Here is a 14,375-nt window from a genome sequence, read left to right as displayed (position 1 = left end):
TAAGCTCCATTCAACCCCTCCCATCTATCTCTACACCATCCAGTCCCACCATTAAGCTCCATTCAACCCCTCCTATCTATCTCTACACCATCCAGTCCCACCATTAAGCTCCATTCAACCCCTCCCATCTATCTCTGAACACCATCCAGTCCCACCATTAAGCTCCATTCAACCCCTCCCATCTATCTCTACACCATCCAGTCCCACCATTAAGCTCCATTCAACCCCTCCCATCTATCTCTACACCATCCAGTCCCACCATTAAGCTCCATTCAACCCCTCCCATCTATCTCTCAACACCATCCAGTCCCACCATTAAGCTCCATTCAACTCCTCCCATCTATCTCTGAACACCATCCAGTCCCACCATTAAGCTCCATTCAACCCCTCCCATCTATCTCTCAACACCATCCAGTCCCACCATTAAGCTCCATTCAACTCCTCCCATCTATCTCTCAACACCATCCAGTCCCACCATTAAGCTCCATTCAACCCCTCCCATCTATCTCTGAAGACCATCCAGTCCCACCATTAAGCTCCATTCAACCCCTCCCATCTATCTCTGAACACCATCCAGTCCCACCATTAAGCTCCATTCAACCCCTCCCATCTATCTCTGAACACCATCCAGTCCCACCATTAAGCTCCATTCAACCCCTCCCATCTATCTCTACACCATCCAGTCCCACCATTAAGCTCCATTCAACCCCTCCTATCTATCTCTACACCATCCAGTCCCACCATTAAGCTCCATTCAACCCCTCCCATCTATCTCTGAACACCATCCAGTCCCACCATTAAGCTCCATTCAACCCCTCCCATCTATCTCTGAACACCATCCAGTCCCACCATTAAGCTCCATTCAACCCCTCCCATCTATCTCTACACCATCCAGTCCCACCATTAAGCTCCATTCAACCCCTCCTATCTATCTCTACACCATCCAGTCCCACCATTAAGCTCCATTCAACCCCTCCCATCTATCTCTGAACACCATCCAGTCCCACCATTAAGCTCCATTCAACCCCTCCCATCTATCTCTCAACACCATCCAGTCCCACCATTAAGCTCCATTCAACTCCTCCCATCTATCTCTCAACACCATCCAGTCCCACCATTAAGCTCCATTCAACCCCTCCCATCTATCTCTGAAGACCATCCAGTCCCACCATTAAGCTCCATTCAACCCCTCCTATCTATCTCTCAACACCATCCAGTCCCACCATTAAGCTCCATTCAACCCCTCCCATCTATCTCTGAAGACCATCCAGTCCCACCATTAAGCTCCATTCAACCCCTCCTATCTATCTCTGAACACCATCCAGTCCCACCATTAAGCTCCATTCAACCCCTCCCATCTATCTCTGAAGACCATCCAGTCCCCCCCTTCAGCTCCATTCAACCCCTCCTATCTATCTCTACACCATCCAGTCCCACCATTAAGCTCCATTCAACCCCTCCCATCTATCTCTGAACACCATCCAGTCCCACCATTAAGCTCCATTCAACCCCTCCCATCTATCTCTGAACACCATCCAGTCCCACCATTAAGCTCCATTCAACCCCTCCCATCTATCTCTACACCATCCAGTCCCACCATTAAGCTCCATTCAACCCCTCCTATCTATCTCTCAACACCATCCAGTCCCACCATTAAGCTCCATTCAACCCCTCCCATCTATCTCTGAAGACCATCCAGTCCCACCATTAAGCTCCATTCAACCCCTCCTATCTATCTCTGAACACCATCCAGTCCCACCATTAAGCTCCATTCAACCCCTCCCATCTATCTCTGAAGACCATCCAGTCCCCCCCTTCAGCTCCATTCAACCCCTCCTATCTATCTCTCAACACCATCCAGTCCCACCATTAAGCTCCATTCAACCCCTCCCATCTATCTCTCAACACCATCCAGTCCCACCATTAAGCTCCATTCAACCCTCCCATCTATCTCTGAAGACCATCCAGTCCCACCATTAAGCTCCATTCAACCCCTCCCATCTATCTCTGAAGACCATCCAGTCCCACCATTAAGCTCCATTCAACCCCTCCCATCTATCTCTCAACACCATCCAGTCCCACCATTAAGCTCCATTCAACCCCTCCCATCTATCTCTCAACACCATCCAGTCCCTTCAGCTCTGTTCAACCCCTCCCATCTATCTCTGAAGACCATCCAGTCCCACCATTAAGCTCCATTCAACCCCTCCCATCTATCTCTCAACACCATCCAGTCCCACCATTAAGCTCCATTCAACCCCTCCCATCTATCTCTCAACACCATCCAGTCCCTTCAGCTCTGTTCAACCCTCCCATCTATCTCTGAAGACCATCCAGTCCCACCATTAAGCTCCATTCAACCCCTCCCATGTATCTCTCAACACCATCCAGTCCCACCATTAAGCTCCATTCAACCCCTCCCATGTATCTCTCAACACCATCCAGTCCCACCATTAAGCTCCATTCAACCCCTCCCATCTATCTCTGAAGACCATCCAGTCCCACCATTAAGCTCCATTCAACCCCTCCCATCTATCTCTGAAGACCATCCAGTCCCACCATTAAGCTCCATTCAACCCCTCCCATCTATCTCTACACCATCCAGTCCCACCATTAAGCTCCATTCAACCCCTCCTATCTATCTCTACACCATCCAGTCCCACCATTAAGCTCCATTCAACCCTCCCATCTATCTCTGAACACCATCCAGTCCCACCATTAAGCTCCATTCAACCCCTCCCATCTATCTCTGAACACCATCCAGTCCCACCATTAAGCTCCATTCAACCCCTCCCATCTATCTCTACACCATCCAGTCCCACCATTAAGCTCCATTCAACCCCTCCCATCTATCTCTCAACACCATCCAGTCCCACCATTAAGCTCCATTCAACTCCTCCCATCTATCTCTGAACACCATCCAGTCCCACCATTAAGCTCCATTCAACCCCTCCCATCTATCTCTCAACACCATCCAGTCCCACCATTAAGCTCCATTCAACTCCTCCCATCTATCTCTCAACACCATCCAGTCCCACCATTAAGCTCCATTCAACCCCTCCCATCTATCTCTGAAGACCATCCAGTCCCACCATTAAGCTCCATTCAACCCTCCCATCTATCTCTGAACACCATCCAGTCCCACCATTAAGCTCCATTCAACCCCTCCCATCTATCTCTGAACACCATCCAGTCCCACCATTAAGCTCCATTCAACCCTCCCATCTATCTCTACACCATCCAGTCCCACCATTAAGCTCCATTCAACCCCTCCTATCTATCTCTACACCATCCAGTCCCACCATTAAGCTCCATTCAACCCCTCCCATCTATCTCTGAACACCATCCAGTCCCACCATTAAGCTCCATTCAACCCCTCCCATCTATCTCTGAACACCATCCAGTCCCACCATTAAGCTCCATTCAACCCCTCCCATCTATCTCTACACCATCCAGTCCCACCATTAAGCTCCATTCAACCCCTCCTATCTATCTCTACACCATCCAGTCCCACCATTAAGCTCCATTCAACCCCTCCCATCTATCTCTGAACACCATCCAGTCCCACCATTAAGCTCCATTCAACCCCTCCCATCTATCTCTCAACACCATCCAGTCCCACCATTAAGCTCCATTCAACTCCTCCCATCTATCTCTCAACACCATCCAGTCCCACCATTAAGCTCCATTCAACCCTCCCATCTATCTCTGAAGACCATCCAGTCCCACCATTAAGCTCCATTCAACCCCTCCTATCTATCTCTCAACACCATCCAGTCCCACCATTAAGCTCCATTCAACCCCTCCCATCTATCTCTGAAGACCATCCAGTCCCACCATTAAGCTCCATTCAACCCCTCCTATCTATCTCTGAACACCATCCAGTCCCACCATTAAGCTCCATTCAACCCCTCCCATCTATCTCTGAAGACCATCCAGTCCCCCCCTTCAGCTCCATTCAACCCCTCCTATCTATCTCTACACCATCCAGTCCCACCATTAAGCTCCATTCAACCCCTCCCATCTATCTCTGAACACCATCCAGTCCCACCATTAAGCTCCATTCAACCCCTCCCATCTATCTCTGAACACCATCCAGTCCCACCATTAAGCTCCATTCAACCCCTCCCATCTATCTCTACACCATCCAGTCCCACCATTAAGCTCCATTCAACCCCTCCCATCTATCTCTGAAGACCATCCAGTCCCACCATTAAGCTCCATTCAACCCCTCCTATCTATCTCTCAACACCATCCAGTCCCCCCCTTCAGCTCCATTCAACCCCTCCTATCTATCTCTCAACACCATCCAGTCCCACCATTAAGCTCCATTCAACCCCTCCCATCTATCTCTCAACACCATCCAGTCCCACCATTAAGCTCCATTCAACCCCTCCCATCTATCTCTGAAGACCATCCAGTCCCACCATTAAGCTCCATTCAACCCCTCCCATCTATCTCTGAAGACCATCCAGTCCCACCATTAAGCTCCATTCAACCCCTCCCATCTATCTCTCAACACCATCCAGTCCCACCATTAAGCTCCATTCAACCCTCCCATCTATCTCTCAACACCATCCAGTCCCTTCAGCTCTGTTCAACCCCTCCCATCTATCTCTGAAGACCATCCAGTCCCACCATTAAGCTCCATTCAACCCCTCCCATCTATCTCTCAACACCATCCAGTCCCACCATTAAGCTCCATTCAACCCCTCCCATCTATCTCTCAACACCATCCAGTCCCTTCAGCTCTGTTCAACCCCTCCCATCTATCTCTGAAGACCATCCAGTCCCACCATTAAGCTCCATTCAACCCCTCCCATGTATCTCTCAACACCATCCAGTCCCACCATTAAGCTCCATTCAACCCCTCCCATGTATCTCTCAACACCATCCAGTCCCACCATTAAGCTCCATTCAACCCCTCCCATCTATCTCTGAAGACCATCCAGTCCCACCATTAAGCTCCATTCAACCCCTCCCATCTATCTCTGAAGACCATCCAGTCCCACCATTAAGCTCCATTCAACCCCTCCCATCTATCTCTGAAGACCATCCAGTCCCACCATTAAGCTCCATTCAACCCCTCCCATCTATCTCTGAAGACCATCCAGTCCCACCATTAAGCTCCATTCAACCCCTCCCATCTATCTCTGAAGACCATCCAGTCCCACCATTAAGCTCCATTCAACCCCTCCCATCTATCTCTGAACACCATCCAGTCCCACCATTAAGCTCCATTCAACCCCTCCCATGTATTATTATCCAGAGCGTCTGCTAAACCCCTCCCATCTATCTCTGAAGACCATCCAGTCCCACCATTAAGCTCCATTCAACCCCTCCCATCTATCTCTCAACACCATCCAGTCCCTTTAGCTCCATTCAACCCCTCCCATCTATCTCTGAACACCATCCAGTCCCACCATTAAGCTCCATTCAACCCCTCCCATCTATCTCTGAACACCATCCAGTCCCACCATTAAGCTCCATTCAACCCCTCCCATCTATCTCTACACCATCCAGTCCCACCATTAAGCTCCATTCAACCCCTCCCATCTATCTCTCAACACCATCCAGTCCCACCATTAAGCTCCATTCAACTCCTCCCATCTATCTCTGAACACCATCCAGTCCCACCATTAAGCTCCATTCAACCCCTCCCATCTATCTCTCAACACCATCCAGTCCCACCATTAAGCTCCATTCAACTCCTCCCATCTATCTCTCAACACCATCCAGTCCCACCATTAAGCTCCATTCAACCCTCCCATCTATCTCTGAAGACCATCCAGTCCCACCATTAAGCTCCATTCAACCCTCCCATCTATCTCTGAACACCATCCAGTCCCACCATTAAGCTCCATTCAACCCCTCCCATCTATCTCTGAACACCATCCAGTCCCACCATTAAGCTCCATTCAACCCCTCCCATCTATCTCTACACCATCCAGTCCCACCATTAAGCTCCATTCAACCCCTCCTATCTATCTCTACACCATCCAGTCCCACCATTAAGCTCCATTCAACCCTCCCATCTATCTCTGAACACCATCCAGTCCCACCATTAAGCTCCATTCAACCCCTCCCATCTATCTCTGAACACCATCCAGTCCCACCATTAAGCTCCATTCAACCCTCCCATCTATCTCTACACCATCCAGTCCCACCATTAAGCTCCATTCAACCCCTCCTATCTATCTCTACACCATCCAGTCCCACCATTAAGCTCCATTCAACCCCTCCCATCTATCTCTGAACACCATCCAGTCCCACCATTAAGCTCCATTCAACCCCTCCCATCTATCTCTCAACACCATCCAGTCCCACCATTAAGCTCCATTCAACTCCTCCCATCTATCTCTCAACACCATCCAGTCCCACCATTAAGCTCCATTCAACCCCTCCCATCTATCTCTGAAGACCATCCAGTCCCACCATTAAGCTCCATTCAACCCCTCCTATCTATCTCTCAACACCATCCAGTCCCACCATTAAGCTCCATTCAACCCCTCCCATCTATCTCTGAAGACCATCCAGTCCCACCATTAAGCTCCATTCAACCCCTCCTATCTATCTCTGAACACCATCCAGTCCCACCATTAAGCTCCATTCAACCCCTCCCATCTATCTCTGAAGACCATCCAGCCCCCCCCTTCAGCTCCATTCAACCCCTCCTATCTATCTCTACACCATCCAGTCCCACCATTAAGCTCCATTCAACCCCTCCCATCTATCTCTGAACACCATCCAGTCCCACCATTAAGCTCCATTCAACCCCTCCCATCTATCTCTGAACACCATCCAGTCCCACCATTAAGCTCCATTCAACCCCTCCCATCTATCTCTACACCATCCAGTCCCACCATTAAGCTCCATTCAACCCCTCCCATCTATCTCTGAAGACCATCCAGTCCCACCATTAAGCTCCATTCAACCCCTCCTATCTATCTCTCAACACCATCCAGTCCCACCATTAAGCTCCATTCAACCCTCCCATCTATCTCTGAAGACCATCCAGTCCCACCATTAAGCTCCATTCAACCCCTCCTATCTATCTCTGAACACCATCCAGTCCCACCATTAAGCTCCATTCAACCCCTCCCATCTATCTCTGAAGACCATCCAGTCCCCCCCTTCAGCTCCATTCAACCCCTCCTATCTATCTCTCAACACCATCCAGTCCCACCATTAAGCTCCATTCAACCCCTCCCATCTATCTCTCAACACCATCCAGTCCCACCATTAAGCTCCATTCAACCCCTCCCATCTATCTCTGAAGACCATCCAGTCCCACCATTAAGCTCCATTCAACCCCTCCCATCTATCTCTGAAGACCATCCAGTCCCACCATTAAGCTCCATTCAACCCCTCCCATCTATCTCTCAACACCATCCAGTCCCACCATTAAGCTCCATTCAACCCCTCCCATCTATCTCTCAACACCATCCAGTCCCTTCAGCTCTGTTCAACCCCTCCCATCTATCTCTGAAGACCATCCAGTCCCACCATTAAGCTCCATTCAACCCTCCCATCTATCTCTCAACACCATCCAGTCCCACCATTAAGCTCCATTCAACCCCTCCCATCTATCTCTCAACACCATCCAGTCCCTTCAGCTCTGTTCAACCCCTCCCATCTATCTCTGAAGACCATCCAGTCCCACCATTAAGCTCCATTCAACCCCTCCCATGTATCTCTCAACACCATCCAGTCCCACCATTAAGCTCCATTCAACCCCTCCCATGTATCTCTCAACACCATCCAGTCCCACCATTAAGCTCCATTCAACCCCTCCCATCTATCTCTGAAGACCATCCAGTCCCACCATTAAGCTCCATTCAACCCCTCCCATCTATCTCTGAAGACCATCCAGTCCCACCATTAAGCTCCATTCAACCCTCCCATCTATCTCTGAAGACCATCCAGTCCCACCATTAAGCTCCATTCAACCCCTCCCATCTATCTCTGAAGACCATCCAGTCCCACCATTAAGCTCCATTCAACCCCTCCCATCTATCTCTGAAGACCATCCAGTCCCACCATTAAGCTCCATTCAACCCCTCCCATCTATCTCTGAACACCATCCAGTCCCACCATTAAGCTCCATTCAACCCCTCCCATGTATTATTATCCAGAGCGTCTGCTAAACCCCTCCCATCTATCTCTGAAGACCATCCAGTCCCACCATTAAGCTCCATTCAACCCCTCCCATCTATCTCTGAAGACCATCCAGTCCCACCATTAAGCTCCATTCAACCCCTCCCATCTATCTCTGAAGACCATCCAGTCCCACCCTGCAGCTCCATTCAACCCTCCCATCTATCTCTGAAGACCATCCAGTCCCACCCTGCAGCTCCATTCAACCCTCCCATCTATCTCTGAAGACCATCCAGTCCCACCCTGCAGCTCCATTCAACCCTCCCATCTATCTCTGAAGACCATCCAGTCCCACCCTGCAGCTCCATTCAACCCTCCCATCTATCTCTGAAGACCATCCAGTCCCTTCAGCTCCATTAAACCCCTCCCATCTATCTCTGAAGACCATCCAGTCCCTTCAGCTCCATTAAACCCCTCCCATCTATCTCTGAAGACCATCCAGTCCCTTCAGCTCCATTAAACCCCTCCCATCTATCTCTGAAGACCATCCAGTCCCCCCCTTCAGCTCCATTCAACCCCTCCCATCTATCTCTGAAGACCATCCAGTCCCCCCTTCAGCTCCATTCAACCCCTCCCATCTATCTCTGAAGACCATCCAGTCCCCCCCTTCAGCTCCATTCAACCCCTCCCATCTATCTCTGAAGACCATCCAGTCCCACCCTTCAGCTCCATTCAACCCCTCCCATCTATCTCTGAAGACCATCCAGTCCCTTCAGCTCCATTCAACCCCTCCCATCTATCTCTGAAGACCATCCAGTCCCTTCAGCTCCATTCAACCCCTCCCATCTATCTCTGAAGACCATCCAGTCCCTTCAGCTCCATTCAACCCCTCCCATCTATCTCTGAAGACCATCCAGTCCCTTCAGCTCCATTTAACCCCTCCCATCTATCTCTGAAGACCATCCAGTCCCTTCAGCTCCATTCAACCCCTCCCATCTATCTCTGAAGACCATCCAGTCCCTTCAGCTCCATTCAACCCCTCCCATCTATCTCTGAAGACCATCCAGTCCCTTCAGCTCCATTCAACCCCTCCCATCTATCTCTGAAGACCATCCAGTCCCTTCAGCTCCATTCAACCCCTCCCATCTATCTCTGAAGACCATCCAGTCCCTTCAGCTCCATTCAACCCCTCCCATCTATCTCTGAAGACCATCCAGTCCCTTCAGCTCCATTCAACCCCTCCCATCTATCTCTGAAGACCATCCAGTCCCTTCAGCTCCATTCAACCCCTCCCATCTATCTCTGAAGACCATCCAGTCCCTTCAGCTCCATTCAACCCCTCCCATCTATCTCTGAAGACCATCCAGTCCCTTCAGCTCCCCTCAACCCCTCCCATCTATCTCTGAAGACCATCCAGTCCCTTCAGCTCCATTAAACCCCTCCCATCTCTCAACACCATCCAGTCCCTTCAGCTCCATTAAACCCCTCCCATCTCTCAACACCATCCAGTCCCTTCAGCTCCATTCAACCCCTCCCATCTCTCAACACCATCCAGTCCCTTCAGCTCCATTAAACCCCTCCCATCTCTCAACACCATCCAGTCCCTTCAGCTCCATTCAACCCCTCCCATCTCTCAACACCATCCAGTCCCTTCAGCTCCATTCAACCCCTCCCATCTATCTCTGAAGACCATCCAGTCCCTTCAGCTCCATTCAACCCTCCCATCTATCTCTGAAGACCATCCAGTCCCTTCAGCTCCATTCAACCCCTCCCATCTATCTCTGAAGACCATCCAGTCCCTTCAGCTCCATTCAACCCTCCCATCTATCTCTGAAGACCATCCAGTCCCTTCAGCTCCATTCAACCCCTCCCATCTATCTCTGAAGACCATCCAGTCCCTTCAGCTCCATTCAACCCCTCCCATCTATCTCTGAAGACCATCCAGTCCCTTCAGCTCCATTCAACCCCTCCCATCTATCTCTGAAGACCATCCAGTCCCTTCAGCTCCATTCAACCCCTCCCATCTATCTCTGAAGACCATCCAGTCCCTTCAGCTCCATTCAACCCCTCCCATCTATCTCTGAAGACCATCCAGTCCCTTCAGCTCCCCTCAACCCCTCCCATCTATCTCTGAAGACCATCCAGTCCCTTCAGCTCCATTAAACCCCTCCCATCTCTCAACACCATCCAGTCCCTTCAGCTCCATTAAACCCCTCCCATCTCTCAACACCATCCAGTCCCTTCAGCTCCATTCAACCCCTCCCATCTCTCAACACCATCCAGTCCCTTCAGCTCCATTCAACCCCTCCCATCTCTTAACATCCATATTGGATTTCTATTTGCCATATATTTTCAACTGATGCTTCACACAAGTTCTGAAACTTTCAATTCTCATAGTTTCTACAAATTGTAAATTAAAAATAAACATTTATGCTAAAATAATTCTTACATTATTGATTGATTGACTATGACGTTACAAATCGCCCAGTATTTCTATCTGCAGCGTTAGTTCTAGGTAAATGTTGCAATTCTTCAGCCATTCCTGGACTTGTGACCAAAAACGAGATACGTATGGACAGTACCAAAACAAATGACCAAATGACTCTGTCTCCTCGCAGCAAAATCTGCAGAGCTGGGTTTATCCCTCATACATAAAACATTCTATTGGTCGCAAGAATTGTGTATAATAATAAGTTAAATTGAAAAAATAATTGTTTTGAAACCGGCGTCGTTTTTTAAATCCATTCATAAACCAAGTGGAATCTGTACATCGGAAATTCTTCCCAACTATAGTTTTCTATTTCTGTTTAACAGCGGCCAATGTTTTGGTCCTTAAATGAAACTGGTATATAAAAAAAAGTAACGTCCCTTTTTCAGTACCCTGTCTTTCAAAGATAATTTGCTAAAATCCAAATAACTTTACAGATCTTCATTGTAAAGGGTTTAATCTCTTTTGGGTAGGGGGCAGTATTTTCACCTCCGGATGAAAAGTGTGCCCAAAGTAAATTGCCTGTTACTCAGGCCCAGAAGCTAGGATATGCATATAATTGGTAGATTTGGATGGAAAGCACTCTAAAGTTTCTACAACTGTTAAAATAATGTCTGTGAATATAACAGAACTGATATGGCAGGCAAAACCCTGAGGACAAACCATCCAGGGGAGAAACAAATTGAGGTCATAGGATTTTCCAATAGGTTTCTATGGGACACCCTTATTATTGGGAACCTGGCTGCAGTTCCTATGGCTTCCACTAGATGTCAACAGTCTTTAGAAATGGTTCTATGTTTTTCCTTTGAGAAATGAAGAAGTAGTCCTATTCATTGTAAGTGTCACTCCAGGTGGACTGTTTTTGTGCACGTGAACTGGAGCGCGCTTCACAGTGTTTTTATCCGGTATTAGAAACAGTTTATTCCATCTTAAATTGTATCGATTGTTTACGTTTTAGGGTACCTGTGGTTGGATTAGGAACATTGTTTGAAATGTTTGGACCAAGTTTACAGGTAACTTATTAGAAACTTTGTAGTCATGTTGGGCAAGTTGAAACCGGTGTATTTCTGAATCAAACGCTCCAAACAAATGGACATTTTTGGGACATAAAGAAGGACATTATCGAGCAAAAGGACCATTTGTGATGTTTCTGGGACCTTTTGGAGTGCCAACAGAAGAAGATCTTCAAAGGTAAGGCATTAATTATATCGCTATTTCTGACTTGTGGAACACCTGCCTGGTTGAAATATGATTTTCGTGTGTTTGTATGCAGGGCGCTGTCCTCAGATAATCGCACGGTCTGCTTTCACCGTAAAGCCTTTTTTAAATCTGACACAGTGGCTGGATTAACAAGAAGTTAAGCTTTATTTTGATGTATAACACATATATTTTCAAGAATGTAAAATATTAGATTTGGGATTTCTTTTTAATTTTGCGCTCTGCAATTTCACCGGATGTTGGCCAGGTGGGATGCTACCATGCCACAATTAGTTAAACACTGTTTTCCATGCTTGTTCAATGAACCATAAACAATTAATGAACATGCACCTGTGGAACGGTCGTTAAGACACTAACAGCTTACAGAAGGTAGGCAATTAAGGTCACACTTATGAAAACTTAGGAAAGTAAGAGGCCTTTCTACAGACTCTGAAAATAAACACCAAAAGAAAGATGCTCAGGGTCCCTGCTCATCTGTGTGAACATGCCTTAGACATGCTGCAAGGAGGCATGAGGACTGCAGTTGTGGCCAGGGCAATAAATGCAATGTTCGTACTGTAAGACGCCTAAGACAGTGCTACAGGGAGACTGGACAGACAGCTGATCGTCCTCGCAGTGGCAGACCACGTGTAACACCTGCACAGGATCGGTACATCCGAACATCACACCTGCAGGACAGGTACAGGATGGCAACAACAACTGCCCGAGTCACACCAGGAACGCACAATCCCTCCATCAGTGCCCAGAAAGGGAGAGAGAGACGACAGTAGATGGAGGTGACGACACCGTAAGGGAGAGAGAGACGACAGTAGACAGAGGTGACTGCACCGTAAGGGAGAGAGAGACGACAGTAGATGGAGGTGACGACACCGTAAGGGAGAGAGAGACGACAGTAGATGGAGGTGACGGCACCGTAAGGGAGAGAGAGACGACAGTAGATGGAGGTGACGACACCGTAAGGGAGAGAGAGACGACAGTAGATGGAGGTGACTGCACCGTAAGGGAGAAAGATGACAGTAGACAGAGGTGACGGCACCGTAAGGGAGAGAGACGACAGTAGATGGAGGTGACGACACCGTAAGGGAGAGAGACGACAGTAGATGGAGGTGACGACACCGTAAGGGAGAGAGAGACGACAGTAGATGGAGGTGACGACACCGTAAGGGAGAGAGACGACAGTAGATGGAGGTGACGACACCGTAAGGGAGAGAGAGACAGTAGATGGAGGTGACGACACCGTAAGGGAGAGAGACGACAGTAGATGGAGGTGACGACACCGTAAGGGAGAGAGAGACAGTAGATGGAGGTGACGACACCGTAAGGGAGAGAGAGACAGTAGATGGAGGTGACGACACCGTAAGGGAGAGAGACGACAGTAGATGGAGGTGACGACACCGTAAGGGAGAGAGAGACGACAGTAGATGGAGGTGACGACACCGTAAGGGAGAGAGACGACAGTAGATGGAGGTGACGACACCGTAAGGGAGAGAGAGACGACAGTAGATGGAGGTGACGACACCGTAAGGGAGAGAGAGACGACAGTAGATGGAGGTGACGACACCGTAAGGGAGAGAGAGACGACAGTAGATGGAGGTGACGACACCGTAAGGGAGAGAGACGACAGTAGATGGAGGTGACGACACCGTAAGGGAGAGAGAGACGACAGTAGATGGAGGTGACGACACCGTAAGGGAGAGAGACGACAGTAGATGGAGGTGACGACACCGTAAGAAGGGATGAGAACCTCTGACAGGGCTAATCTGTCATTGACCAAACCTTTTAGCAGTCACACACAGTTTGTTTCATCCTGGTCTAAACTAGACCAAGTTACTAACCAATTAACTACCATTAACCAGTTCCCTGGTTAAACAGCTACAACTTCATCAACAGTTTAATAGATCATTATATTGTATTACCAACAGCACTACCACTAGGCCATTAACAGTGTTAAACAGTGTTAAACAGTATTACCTTGGCCTTGACCAGTCTCTTGGCAGTCTTAATCTTGGCCTCACAGAAAGCACCTCTGTACTTGGCGCTGACATCAGTGCCCACTGTCAGGTAGGGCGGCTCCTCCGGAGTCTGAAGAGAGAGAGAGAGGGGGAGGGATGGGACACGGAGTGGAAGGGAGTCAATAATGCCACACAGATTAGTGAAGACGAACAAGAGATTCAAACGAGTTCAGAGCAGTGAGTGAATAATACCACAGATATATGATGACTATCTTAACACCAAGAAACTTACATTCTCATTTGTCTTTTATTACTAACAGCTGATGGCTACTTTATTGATGTTCATACTATAACTGAGATGTGACTCTGGATAATAGTATCCGATAAATGACGGACATGTCAATGATAAACAAAAGTTTAACACAAATCAGGGATAATAGTAGGGTGTCGGGTCAACGAGCGAGGACTCGGGTCAACGAGCGAGGACTCGGGGCAACGAGCGAGGACTCGGGTCAACGAGCGAGGACTCGGGTCAACGAGCGAGGACTCGGGGCAACGAGCGAGGACTCGGGTCAACGAGCGAGGACTCGGGGCAACGAGCGAGGACTCGGGTCAACGAG

General features: G+C 48.8%; 1 protein-coding gene across 1 annotated transcript in view; it reads right to left on the bottom strand.

The window, feature by feature from the left end:
* The window catches only part of arid4b (AT-rich interaction domain 4B), a 232,979-nt gene that overhangs the window by 167,766 nt on the left and 50,838 nt on the right, over nucleotides 1-14,375 (bottom strand). The window contains exon 3 of the mRNA XM_046290716.1: nucleotides 13,775-13,885. Within this exon, the coding sequence (XP_046146672.1) occupies nucleotides 13,775-13,885 (111 nt within the window). The remainder of the gene's footprint in view (nucleotides 1-13,774; nucleotides 13,886-14,375) is intronic.

This window comes from Oncorhynchus gorbuscha, linkage group LG11, assembly GCF_021184085.1.
Source record: "Oncorhynchus gorbuscha isolate QuinsamMale2020 ecotype Even-year linkage group LG11, OgorEven_v1.0, whole genome shotgun sequence".
In the NCBI taxonomy this organism is placed as follows: Eukaryota; Metazoa; Chordata; class Actinopteri; order Salmoniformes; family Salmonidae; genus Oncorhynchus; species Oncorhynchus gorbuscha.
This window is presented reverse-complemented; position numbering and strand designations above follow the sequence as displayed.